The sequence below is a fragment of the Magallana gigas genome, chromosome 4, assembly GCF_963853765.1.
Source record: "Magallana gigas chromosome 4, xbMagGiga1.1, whole genome shotgun sequence".
NCBI lineage: Eukaryota > Metazoa > Mollusca > Bivalvia > Ostreida > Ostreidae > Magallana > Magallana gigas.
In genome coordinates, this window is record NC_088856.1 from 31,791,489 (window position 1) to 31,805,656 (window position 14,168).

At 33.3% G+C, this 14,168-nt stretch overlaps 2 protein-coding genes across 2 annotated transcripts; one reads left to right on the forward strand and one right to left on the reverse strand.

Annotated features, from left to right (window-relative positions):
- Positions 1-1,019: 1,019 nt before the first annotated feature.
- On the reverse strand, positions 1,020-14,168 carry LOC105321648 (FYVE, RhoGEF and PH domain-containing protein 4). Its single transcript, XM_066083320.1, has 11 exons — positions 14,082-14,168; positions 13,812-13,895; positions 13,081-13,110; positions 8,793-8,872; positions 5,147-5,177; positions 4,647-4,730; positions 4,340-4,468; positions 3,780-3,926; positions 2,506-2,634; positions 2,213-2,358; positions 1,020-1,662 (listed from the first exon to the last, which is right to left on the reverse strand). The coding sequence occupies exons 1-11, from the start codon at positions 14,166-14,168 to the stop codon at positions 1,536-1,538; spliced, it is 1,074 nt and encodes a 357-aa protein (XP_065939392.1). The 3' UTR covers positions 1,020-1,535.
- On the forward strand, positions 10,350-11,670 carry LOC117682603 (tigger transposable element-derived protein 4). Its single transcript, XM_034450591.2, has 2 exons — positions 10,350-10,731; positions 11,025-11,670. The coding sequence occupies exons 1-2, from the start codon at positions 10,360-10,362 to the stop codon at positions 11,559-11,561; spliced, it is 909 nt and encodes a 302-aa protein (XP_034306482.2). The 5' UTR covers positions 10,350-10,359; the 3' UTR covers positions 11,562-11,670.

Here is a 14,168-nt window from a genome sequence, read left to right on the forward strand (position 1 = left end):
TTATGAAATATCGAAGTGAAAATCTTCACATTGTGGAGATAGGAAAAAATAGAAATAAATGGCAGATAGATCGCGTCTGACCTTAAATGTGAAGTTCGACTTAGCTATACACGCTATAATTTGCGTCAATTTTGAATGACGGTGTGCTTGTCTACTTATCCGATCTAAAAATTGGTCATATAGGGTTTTTTGTGTTGCAAACTTCACTTAGTGTGTGAAGAGAGAGAGAGAGAGAGAGAGAGAGAGAGAGAGAGAGAGAGAGATTGGGAGATTCATTTAAAAAAAAATAAAATAAAAACAATAAATATGATTTTTGTAGAAATATTTCAGCATTTATTAATGAATGGAACCAGTTAATACAATTCTGACTAACAACTGTTCATATGTAATGAAACTGCAATGCTACATACATGGCAGCTGTACAACATAACAGGCAAAGATACACTTAGTACACGTATCTTAAAATCATAATGGTGATACATAGTCTCAAAACCCTATGATTTGTGATACATTATATCAAAACACATCACATTTACAAATTCAAAATAAAAACTATGGGGATTACCAAAAAAAAAAAAAAAACAAAAAAAAAAAAAAAATAACGCAATTATAGCAAAATATTAGAATCCACATAAATTCATTAAATATGTAAATTGAAGCAGTTAAGACACATGAAGCAATTTCAAATAAAGTTAAAAAAAAAAGGACCCAACATCAACGCCTCCGCTTGTCGTTGGTGACACATGTTATATCTCAATCTGATATAGTTTCATAATCACTGTGACCACAAACTAAGTTACAGTTTATCTATATATATTATAAATGCACCCTTTTAAAGGATACATTTTCAAACTCCTTTATATCACATTTTCTATCTCTTCAAGCCTTGAGATAACCAATTAGCAAACAATATCCATCTATACCCCCACCCCCCATATCCAAGTTGTTCCTGTTGTCAGAAAATTGAAAAAAAATATATATCAAAAAGAAACATCACATATTATGGTAAATTACAAAATTTCTCATCTGACATTAGATTGTCTGTTAATTAATCAGTTATGGATAAATTGCTTTTTATTTACAACAAACCAGAATGAATTTATTGCATATATATATAGATATATACTTTTCTTGTTCAAAGTTCATAATGAATGATGATTCAATGATCTTATGATACGATTTGCTAACCAATATATTGCTGTTGTGACACTCTTTTAAGCTGACTTTTCTGTTATAATAAATGGCCACCATCGGTCTCAGTTGATGCACTATCTAGACCTGACTTTCCAGCTTTTAGTGGTTACCCACTAAAATTCAGGTTGATGTGCTTACTATAGAACTAACTCTCATGTAAAGTAGTGGTCACCAAGTTTCATTTGATATGCACAAAAAGTTGACTTTCACATAATAAGAGTTTATCCACTATGCTACAGCTTATGAGATGTTTTCACCAATGAAGAAACTGACTTCCATGTTATAAGTTAGTTCAGTTGTGCTCTCTAATTTGAGTTTCATGTGTTGTACAGCTAATTCAACTAGGACGTCTTGTCACAGCCATCTTCTGCGTTCTGGCTTCCGGAACTCTCGGAGGAATGAGTGGAGTTTCGGTTCGATTCCTCAGAAAGCTCCAAGTTCACCATCTTTTTTAGTACATTCAACCATCTATCAAGTCAAGAGGGTATATTCAAAACGATTGGTTAGTAATGTAACCACAGGCCTCTACCGAATTTTTACCCTCTCTATACAGAAACATACCCTGGTGTATTTACATATAGAGATGGTATGTACTGTAAATTCCTTATATTATGCAAGTACTTAATTCCGCGATCCCGCTGGTTTGTTTCAAATCGGGAGAATATAAAATCGCGAACGTTGAACTTTTCACCTTATTTCTTATAGTTTTCAACTCTCAGAAAATAATGGTGAGATTTTAAAATCCGCGAAGGATGCTTCTCGCAATTTTACACGGATATTAATTCCTCGCGTTTATTTAGGAATTTACAGTATACAAACTATGCCTTATTAGAAATTCAAAGGCCCTATGCATAAACACAAAAAGTTTCACATAAAAATGGATCATGATGTACTACTACAATTACAATATTAACACCTCTAGCGAGAATAAAGAACAAAAAAATTAAAGTTGATAATTTCTTAAGTTTTATAAACAATTAACACATCAGGTGGAGGGTCTGTGTTATTAGAATTTGACCTGTCTCTGCTTGCAGTACACTCGGACTGTAGATAAGTGGGAGGAAGTTTCTGCTGGTGTCTCAAACAAAAGACATTCTCGATGTTGTCCACAGGAAATATTACTTGGTAGCCAGGTAATGGTAGGGTTGCTATGGCATAGATATCCTGTTTGGGAGGGAAAAGGAAAAAATATAATGGCATACTTTTGTAACACTCTCCATTCTATTTAATCTTGCATGAGTGCCTGTATACACACAAAGTAGAACAACAAATTTGTGCACCCTCCAACACAGGAAGACTTCAAATACTCACATGGTGAGCATTAAATTCGTACATGGCAAACTCCTTGGTAATGACAAACCATCTCTTGTTCCAAGTCTTGCCTCGATCCATGCTCTTCTGGAGGTACCTAGAGAGAATAGAGGGGTCATTGGCATTCATCTGTAGGAAATAAACAGGTGGGATACTCAAGTTTCATGGAGAAAGGAATTGCTGTATACTTACACATACATATTGGTACAAGCTTAAGTACTTTTATACAATGCGTACAGAATGACACACAATTTTGAGCACTTAAATCATTCCTGATTTGTTATATTGAATATTAAAATCTGATATAAATTTAAATTACAGAACTGCAGAGAAATAGACAAAAACTAAAATTACTTATTTACATTTTTCAGTGTCTTTGTCTGTGATAACATTATGTATCAATTTTGTACTATACAGTCAAATTAATTCAATATGACATATAATTAGGGTTTGCTTATTTATATTAAGATATTTCATCGTGTAATTGCTGAAAATAATGTAAATATAAGTAATAAGGAATAATTCTTTGAATATTATGAGGTGATAATTTCGGTCCGGGAAAGATCAAATCTATAATAAAGCCGTTTGGGCTTTATTGGATTTAATCATGATTATTATTCCTTGATATATATTTCATGCAGAACACTCCCCATACTAATCAGCAAACATTTGAACAACTTTTCAGCTAACTTGTTACGAGATTGACACACTACTGTAAATTCCATATCACTACGCTAATTTCCAAGTAGCGTAGTGGACAATGCACTCGCTTTTCACCGCTGCGATCCGAGTTTGATCCCCGTGATCGACAGTGGTTGCATGTGATAGGGTATGGCGGGAGCCCACTTGGACACGTGGGTTCTCTCCAGGTACTCCGGCCTCCATCCACACCAATGACCCCCTCGCGCTAACATCCGTGCCAACGAGATATATTAATATAAGTTGTAGAACTTGCTCATCGATCGTTGTAAAATAAATAAAGTTCATTTTTTTTATTCGATATCAAAGGCGAAGAATTAATTTCCACATAAAATCGTAAAAAGCAGTCCTTCCGGATTTTAAAATCATGTTATTTTTTCAGAGTTTTTGAGCTATCATATGAAATCAAAACAAAAATTGGTCCTCGCCATTTTATATTTTAGTGATTTGATGCAAAACAGCAGTTTCACGGTATTAAGTACTCGTGTAAAATACGGAATTTACAGTATCCTATTTTCAATATTAATCTGCAGATATTTGACCCTTTTACTTACCAGTTTGACCCCTTTACTTACCAATTTGACCCCTTTAGGAACTTTCTGGTCCACCACCTTTCCATCCACGTTTTTCAGGATGACGAAACATTTATCACAGACCCGATTGGGCTTGTTGTTGTCATAGGCTAAATTACTTTTTTTTGATGAACACTTTCTGCACACAACCTGTATTAATAGAAAGACAATGCTTTGCAGCTTGTCTCTTCTAAATTATCTAAGCTACAGTTCATATTCCTGTAATATAAAAAGAAATGACTAGATATCCATCCTTTTAACTATGTCTGTATTTGTGTCAGAAACAAATTTAAAGCATATAATGCTTAATGAAATTAAATTTTGAAGTAACATTTCTTTAAAGAAAGCAAGAATGGAAAAACATATGTTGAATTTAATTCATAAAAACTTTATATTCATTCATAAATGGGCAAAAATAGATGTTCAGTTAAAACTGGAGAGGATAAAGTTGTGAATGCCGAGGGTTTTTTACAATCTATATACCTGCATACATGTATGCAAACTAATACATCAAGAAACAGTTCTTTAGTGTACTGGTAATATACATTTTAGGATATACACACCCTTCCACAAGCACGACAATGGTGCCGCCGTTTTAACGCTGTAAATGATTTGCGGCACAGCTGACACATCGAGACCTCATCGTCCTTGATCCAGTGTGGGGCCACATTGCCGAGATCGTTTTCCGACACCTTATTCAAAGAGGATAGACAAAATCCCAATTATAAAAAATTAATATGATTATATACATAATAGACATTTTACAAGATTGATGCCACATCAAAACTTTGTTTTAATTAAATCCAGGTGAAATCTTTGGCCTTGAATATGGATCAAGCTTCAGTATATTCTGCTTGTAATTTCCATTACCTCTCCTCCATTGCATGGTGGTAACTCCGCTGCTCGTACTGAAGGTTTTCTTACTTTATAATCTTTGATCACATTTTTGATACTCTGAAATGTGAAAGGAAAAAATTGCATCAGAACTGCATTGAAATAGAATATCTACTATAATAATAACTGTGAGAAATGCATTTGTGCAAAATGTCTCTGTAGGCTCTTAGAGACCTCTATCATACATACTGTATACAGGGTTTTTTTCGCCCCATGTTATTTTTGCCATTCATCACTTGCAAACAGTTAAATTGCCCTGTCCCTTCATCACTTGCAAACATTTAAATTGCCCCGTCTCGAATTCGCCCACACAAAGTCGTGTTGAAAGCGTGATAATTTGAGACATTGTAATTGGCCCAGTCTTAAATTCGCCCGCTGACAATGAGGGCGAGAAAGTGGCGGGGAAATTAAAACGGGAGCAAATATTTCTCTGTATACAGTAGTCTTAATATTCTGCCTTAACAGTATATACATACCTCGCACCAACTACTTTCTTCACCAGGATTTCTGCAATCACAAATAAGAGATTGCAATTAAAAAAGATACTGAACCATCGATAAAAGTTAAAACAGCACATTGAATTTTAATTTGTTACAGGTAAATCTTGACAATATCATCACTATCAAATCTACCTGGTCAGGGGCTCTTGTTCATATTTACTCTTTTATCCAGAGGTTTTTTACCTATTTGACTAACAAACTTCTTAAGCATCATGCTGTCTTTCAAAATCAAGTAAATTTCTGCTGATTTGAGAAACTATCTTAAGGTGATGGATAGTAATCATTTTCCAGTCAATCTCTTATAAAAATATAAGTACTCCTAAGGTGTATATCATTCTTTAAATTAATATTTTTTTCAATATATGTATATATATATATATGTTTTGAACATGCCGTATAAAAAATCATTTATTTATTTAAAAATTAAATATTATAACTTTCATAACAATAACACATACTTTTTGGAAAAAAGTCTAAGTTTCCTTTATAACCCAAAATCACTCATTTGACAGTACATTCAAGTATATTTTTGCTACGTACGATATTAATCTATGACTAATCTGTATATATGCCTGGATGGCCGAATAGAATTTTTTGTAAAAATCTACAACATCTGATGTAGAATGTTGATCAAAATAGCAAAGAATAATTATTAGTTTTAACTGAACTCTTAACTTAACTGGGCAGCTTATCAGAAAAATTCTGAAATCCTTAGTGTGGGCGATTTATCGTAAATTGATTTCTCATCCCGACCATTTATCACTTATTTTTCTCGTTTTTATGAAAACTTTCTCTCTTTTTGTATAAATTTAATTATCATATAATATCATGATGGTAATTATACTATATTCAATAGCTAAACCTTATATTATTACTTGTTGGGACATGAGCAGACAACTTCTTTAATAATTAATTGAAAATCATTTAAATTGGCATACAATGTGCTTTAAACAAGAGGCCAAGCAGCCACATCGTTCACCTAAGCAACAATTGCCATAACTCTGATCAAATCAGCATTAATCTAAGAGTATCAAAATCAAAGTATCTTTGATAACTAAGTCTTGCTCAAAATGTTCAAAAAAAATATGCCAATTTTTATTCACATATTTTATGGTAAATACCAAGCACTAGATTAAGAAGATTTTTCTCTATTCCTATATAAAAATTCCCTTCACCCCCCATCCCCAAAATGAGGCCCAATCTTATCCCCCTCCTCCAGGATCATGATTTGAACAAATTTGAATCTGCACTATCTGAGGATGCTTCCACACGTTTAAGCTTTTCTGGCCACATGTTTTTCAGACAAGGATATTTAGATTTTCTCTATACACACCTATGTAAAAATTTGAAACACCATTGTGGCATCACCCTACCCCCAGGGATCATTATTTGAACGAACTTGAATCTATACTACCTGGGGATGCTTTCATACAAATTTGAGCTTTTCTGGCCCGATAGTTTTTGAAAAGAAGATTTTTTTTTTGAAATACCAACACAATTTTAACTAGAGGTACTGTGAGCAAGCTCACAATTGATACCCCCCGCTAAGAAAAAAATAATATTTAAAAACATTTTAAATAAATTTTTTCCACCAATTTTTTTTTCCTAAAAAAAAATTCATCGGGGCAGGCCATTTTCAGAGAGACGGGGATGAGAGACTAAAAATAGTTTTATGTGGCCTGAGACAGACAAGTTTTGTGTCAAATTTTAGCTTCTAATATTTCCATTAATACAAGACATGACACAGACAGAATTAAGCATTTTTGAAACAATGACCTTGAACTTCCTCAATTAACCTTGGGTCAAGGTCATGACACACCCTTAGGTCATAAGCAATCTTTGTGTGAAGTAAAAACTTCCAATGTTTCCCATAAGAAAGATATGGACCGGCCACAAATTTCGCATTTTTTCTGCCTGTGACCTTGACCTTTCCCAAATGACCTTGGGTCAAGGTCATGACACACTCTTAGGCCGTTAGCAATCTTTGCGTGAGGTGAGAACATTAAATGCTTCTCCGTAAGGAAGATATGGACCGGACACAAATTTCGCACTTTTTCTGCCAGTGGCCTTGACCTTATGACCTTGGGTCAGGGTCATGACACACCCCTAGGTCATTAGCAAACATTATGTGAAGTAAAAACTTCTAATGTTTCCCCATAAGAAAGATATGGACCGGACACGAATTTCGCATTTTTTCTGCCAGTGACCTTGACCTTTCCCAAATGACCTTGGGTCAAGGTCATGACACACCCTTAGGTTATAAGCAATCTTTGAGTGAAGTAAGAATGTCCAATGTTTCTCTGTAAGAAAGATATGGACCGGACACGAATTTTGCATTTTTTCTACCAGTGACCTTGACCTTGTCCAAATGACCTTGGGTCAAGGTCATGACACACCCTTAGGTCTTAAGCAATCTTTGTGTGAGGTAAGAATTTCCAATGTTTCTCCTAAGAAAGTTATGGACCGGACACGATTGCACAGACAGACGGACGGACAGATGGACGGACAGACAGACAGACGGACGGACGGACGGACGGACGGACGGACAAGGTGATTCCTATATACCCCCCAAACTTTGTTTGCGGGGGGTATAATAATCCTAAATTATTTCCCCTTTAAAGTGGTTGTGGCCAGTCATTTGAATAAACTTGAATCTCCTTCACCTAGTGATTTTTTGTGTCAAGCTTGGTTGAAATCGGCTCAATAATTCTGGAGAAGAAGATGAAAATGTGAAAAGTTTAGGACAACAACGACGCAAACACTGATGACAACAGAAAACGGACAAATCTTCATCAGAAAGGTGACTTGATCCTTAGCCTGAGGTGAGCTAAAAATATGCATAACATTTTACATGTTGATACCGGTATATGCGATTCATTTTTAAAGAGAAAAATCTTTTCCAATTGAAAAATAAGAAGGAAAATAATTTCTAATGTCTGATTTATATATATTCAACTTTTAAAATATTATTCAATGAATATCAGAAATATTATATTTGAATCATTTTTCAAAAAAATAATACTTGGTTCATTCATTCTTTCATCATTTTATCGTGATCTTCACCTTAGATTAATTGTTTGCAGAAATTAAACTTTCTCTTTCCCTAATAAATTCCAAAATGTTTTAACTATATGTCCACCTAAATTGAAATGGAAAATATTTCAAATATCTGACATTTATGTAACAACACCGAGTTCAAATTGGAGGCCTAGGGTCGATCAAACCAATTGCAACCATCATTGAACATGTCGAAATATATTCAATGTATTCCACGTGACCCACAGGGGCCAAAGCCCGTTTTGACCTTATTTTCAATGTAAGCATTGTAAGTAAATGTACATGTAAATCAAGAGGCCACTATTTCAAGTAACATATTGGCTTTAATTAACACAACTCTAACCAAAGCAGCTAACTCAATGGTTACATGGAAATTAAGGTCAAAACTGATTGGCCCCTGTGATTTGACAATACATTGAACCAATATCACTGACAAACTGACATAATGCTATCAAAAATTTAACAAGTATTTCAACCTATTTTCAAATATTCAAAATGACTACACAACAAAATAATTAAGATGAGTCAATCACATGATTGTGTTTTGGCCCCTATATATACTTACTCGTCTAAGAACTGGATGATTTTGTGTCGGCTTTTGACGTAAAATGTGTTTGGAATGTCAATATTTTCCCCTTCAAGTATCTGTAAAAAATACAAACAAAAATAGTACCTGCGTTATGAACGATTATTACCACATTTATTACAAATACGCTTAGACACAACAAACATGGAAACAATTCATTCTTTGTATAATACAACGTCGATGCTAGATGGTATAGATATCTTGTGCAACTGAAAGTATTAATGAAGTAACATTTTGTTACAATGGAAGAAATAATAGTGGTAACAACTCTATTCTAAATTGTATGAAGTCTTCAAAATGGAATAAATATTAATTATTAATAACACTGTACTATAAACTCTATTCAAAATTGCATTTATTTAAGCCTTTAAAAACTTTCACCTTATAAAATAAATATTTCATATACCGGTAGTACAGTACTTATTAAGTTATGGGAAAGCTTTTTGATTTTAAAATACAGATATATACAAACTGTTCAGCAGTATTCCCAGTTTTATATTCCTAAAAGACCATGACTCTTTGTAAATCAAAAGCATGCAATGATTTAATTTCCTTGAACCATTATAATGAATTAATAATATTGATCTTAATATACCCAATTTATTATTCATGTCTGTCGGAAAACATGTCGGATGTCCTTTAATAGTTTGCAAATGTGAAGAAAAAGTTGCTGTCATTTGTTTTAAACACATACTGACTATGACAATTCTTTAGGAACCAAATGATTTTATGTTTCCTCCCCTTTGCCTAATGTACATCATAATTTTTTTTCTATTTCAACAAATATTGAATTAGTTTTTCTCTCCACCGAGAGCGGCGCAGTTGCACCGCCTTTAATAATCCTTAAAGTAAAAAAAGTTTTAATATCATACATATATGTATCATTTGCACACCATAATGAAAATCATAACCGTATATTTTTGATGAAGAAAATGTATGCTCGTATCTTTACAAAGGAAATGTTAAATGGTACCTTTGTGTAAGCATGATACATGATCTAGTTTTCATGAACAATGATACTGGTAGTTATGGGGAATGGAAGTGGTTATCATGAACTTTGATATTTATGGTTAAATTGTGGAAAATAGTTAATATGGATGTTTATAATGAATAAAGCATACTCTGGAAACTATATTTGGGTAATTTCACTGGTTTTTATAGATGAAAGTATACTCATGATAAAATATGGGCAACACGGCTGCCATATTGATATGCTTATTATATAATTATAAAGTTTCTGTTTTGAGTCATAATTAAATGGACAGGTATGTTTTAAGCATGATTCGTTTTAAGAATGATTCTGTTTGAATTTTACCTGAAGATGGCAAATAAATGATCATTAAAGCATGTAGATGGGTAATGCAGAAATCAAACTAGAATTTGAGATAGCAGAAATGCTTTTAAAGCACTGAACTCATGTTGAAATAAATATTACATTAAAATGTTTTTGCACACCTGATAAATTCTATAAACTTTTTTTTGTGGTGATTTATTTTAAACTGAAAACTGTCATGGGGGGAAAAGATCAAAGGAGAGATTAACTCTTATGGTCGCGGCGAACATGAGCGGTACTGAAAAATTACCCCTGCTGGTAATAGGCAAATTCGAAAACCCAAGATGTTTTAAGGGAATAAAATCTTTGCCCGTAATCTACAGAGCCAACAAAAAGGCTTGGATGGTTAGTTTCATTTTTGAGGAATGGCTTCGAAATCTTGATCGTAGGTTTCTGAGGGAGAAACGCAAGGTGCTTTTGTTCGTCGATAATTGCGCCGCCCACCCGAAAGTGCTCAACCTGAAGTCCATCACTCTGAACTTTCTTCCCCCTAACACAACAAGCTTGTTGCAACCGATGGACCAGGGCATAATCAACAACCTGAAAATCAAGTATCGCCAGCGACTGATAAAATACATATTGCAGGTAAGATTACACCTTTATTATCTATTGTTTCCTCGTGTGCAACTACCGGTTTATATCCCGGGGCACTCGATGTAGGTTGTTACCTGTGCCTATCGTAGCATAACGTTACTGTCATTAATTGATAAACAAACATTTCTTTTATTTCCTTCTTGTGCAAGTACCGTTATGTATCCCGGGTCTATGGATTTGATTCGTCACGTGTGTCTATCCCAGCATAATGTTACATTTTTTAATTGATAAATAAACCTGACTATTATCTAACAATTTAAATTGATTAAATTAATTAATTTCAGTGCGACGAGAAGAAAATTGAGCCCAATATCAACGTGTTGATGTCAATTAGATTCCTGAAGTCGGCTTGGAGTGATGTAAGTGTGTCGTGCATATCAAACTGTTTTAGAAAAGCGGGTTTTGAGGACAACAGCGTTGAAGTCGACTTAGATCCTGATGATGAATTCGATGAAGATGATGATGTTCCGTTAGCACTCTATGCTCAGAGATTCAACGGGTCATTTGAAGATATTGTTCGTGTGGACGAGAACGTGATAAGTGTTGAGACAAGATCCGAAGATGACATCGTCAACGATATTCTTGGCATTAACTCCGAACCAAACAGCGCCGATAGCGACAATGATGACGAAGTCGTAGAATCGACAGATCTTCCAAATCCGGACGATGGCATTAACTCCATTCATTCGTTGAGGCAATGTCTTGAAAGAAGTGTAAATGCCCCAGAACGTCTCTTTTCTTATCTGTGTGAAATTGAAAAGTTCATGCACGCCAGTAAATCAAAGCAGTCAAAACTCGACGATTACTTTAACGTGGCTTAATGCCCGAGATAAAAACCGGTTTATGTCGTGAACACATGTACATGTATCTATGTTTGTAAATCTAATTTATTTTTATTGACTGCCACAATAAAAGAAATGTTAATAAATAGTATACAATTTCATTGTCTACCACAATAAAAAGAAATTCCGGAAATTATATATCTTTATTGAATTGGTTCTATTTTTAATTTTCCAGACATTTATCCGGTTGCAAGTTTGTGGTAGTTAAATGACGAATAATGATAAGTTTTATTTCTTTATTTTTGCTAGTTAAAACATTTTTTAAAAAACCGATTAGATATTACGAACAATATCGTTGAATTGAACAATCACATGAATAAAGTAAAATATTGTATTGACTATTCCTTTTTACTGACGATGGTCTCTATTAACGTACAATAGTTTAAAGAATTGTCAGCTTAATAAGTGCTGTTTATAGCGAATTCGCTATAAAAAATTGCGAATTCGCTATAAACGTATAACGAATTACGGCTATAACGAAGTTTTTTCTGTGGTCCCCTGAAATTCGCTATAAACGAGTTTTGCTGTATTCATAATGCATGTTTATTAAAATTGGACCTATGGTGACTGAATGATAATGCAAGATCATAGATGAAAATAATTTTGATTATTGCAAAATAGGAACATAAATTAATGCTTGGCATTTCAATTCCAAACATTATAATCTTTCTTTAATATTGTAGTTGCTGAATTGGTAGGGAAAAAAGTAGTACACATGCACTAGCTAGCATGTGCATAACCAAAAGGTCATTTAATACTAATCCACGTGTACAAAATTACACGTGTTTTTGTCTGTATTTTTACAATCTAATGAATTAACAGACAGTAACTTACTTCCCTACCTTTAAATACAAATTGAATATTTTCTCATTATCTGTGACAAATAAGACAAAATGAGATTTCTGGGAACAGATCAGAGAATTGTTTCGTTTATCCACCTTTTCCTTTAATTGATGAGCCAAAAATTTCCAAATTTCTTATCATTTCTCTCATTAATAAATTGCTGTACATTTCTTTAATTGAAATGAAAACAAAATGAGATCTTTGGCTTCAATTATACTTATTAGCATTCTAGCATAATCATAACACAAATTCTTGATTTTTCTCCCTATATCACTTAATTTTATCTTCATGTCTCGAACAAATTGTTGGAAGGAAGTAAGATTAATGGTAAATACATGTAATAAAAAGGTATACTGTATGTAGGGAAATATTTGCCCTTAACTGTTTTATTTTCGCCCCTTTCGCCCCCCTTGTCAATGGGCAAATTTAAGACCAGGAAAATTCCAATGTCTAATTTACATCTCTTTTATCACAACACTATCTGGGCAAAATCAATACTGGGCGAAGATGTTGCAAGTGTAAAAGAGCGAAAATAACACGGGGCCAAAAAATAACCTTGATTCAGTACATAGTATTTATATAATTATGTTAATGCCAGCTATAAGCATGTGGAATTAAATGTTGCTTAGGCGGGCCCATTTCCATGACAACATACCCAGTCAGCATGAGTAATATTGTCCTCAATCTAGAAAAAAAAATGATCAATCCAAATATAGAAACATGCTACATAAAATTCTTTGAAACTCGATCCTTCTCTGTCGCAATTGTCTTTGGTGAACAACAATGACTAGCTCCTACATTGTATGTCCTGTGTCCTAACATTACATCATCATAGCATATAAGCTACAATCTACATACAACAATAACATTAATGCAACAATCTGTATTCTAACATTACCTCACAAATTTTTCTGCATAACTCTTTGTTAATTTAAAAAGAATTAATGAAATAAAAAACAAAGACAAAAATAATGAATTTATAGAAATTTTGAAGGCATGCATAGAAAAAATAAATCTAAAATTACAAAATTTCTAATAAAACTTTATCAATAAACATTGTGATTAATTTTTCTTTCACATTCCACAATGATTTTCTCTTTTTTTTCCCAAACATTTATTTTTTGTTTTTTTGGCATTGCCATTTACAACAATTAAATCAATTTACACAAATAAATTTTGCCAGTATCTAGATTACATGCATATAAAGCAAACATGAAAATGTTTGGGACAGTTAGTCCCCAAGAAATTCACTATAACCAAATTCCTATTGTACTGCAAAAAAAATACAAGAGCAATATATCCATGGCAATTAAATGTGCAGAGTTAAAATATTTCTGAATACTAGTATAAATGTGACACAGTAAGCTTTCTACATGCATTACCCACCTCCAAACCGTCGATGGTCAACTCCGCCTTCAGTTTGTAATTACCCAGAAGTACCTCTCCACAGATCAAAAGTAGATCATTGAACTTTGAAAAGAACAGAAAAGGGAGTGAAAATATTTCACAACATTACAATAATGAGTGATTTTTATAGTGACCAAATCCAAGTAAATTTTGATCATTTTTAAAGTAATTATCAGATTAATATTTTTTATTGGAACTCTTTATTACGAGAGGATACCAAAAAAATGTTTGAGGAACGTGTCGTCTGACTTTAAGTCTGTCTCTAACAATTTGTTCTCTTCTCAGCAATATTTCTATGAGATCAAACCTGTCAACATCTTCCAAATAATCCGCCAT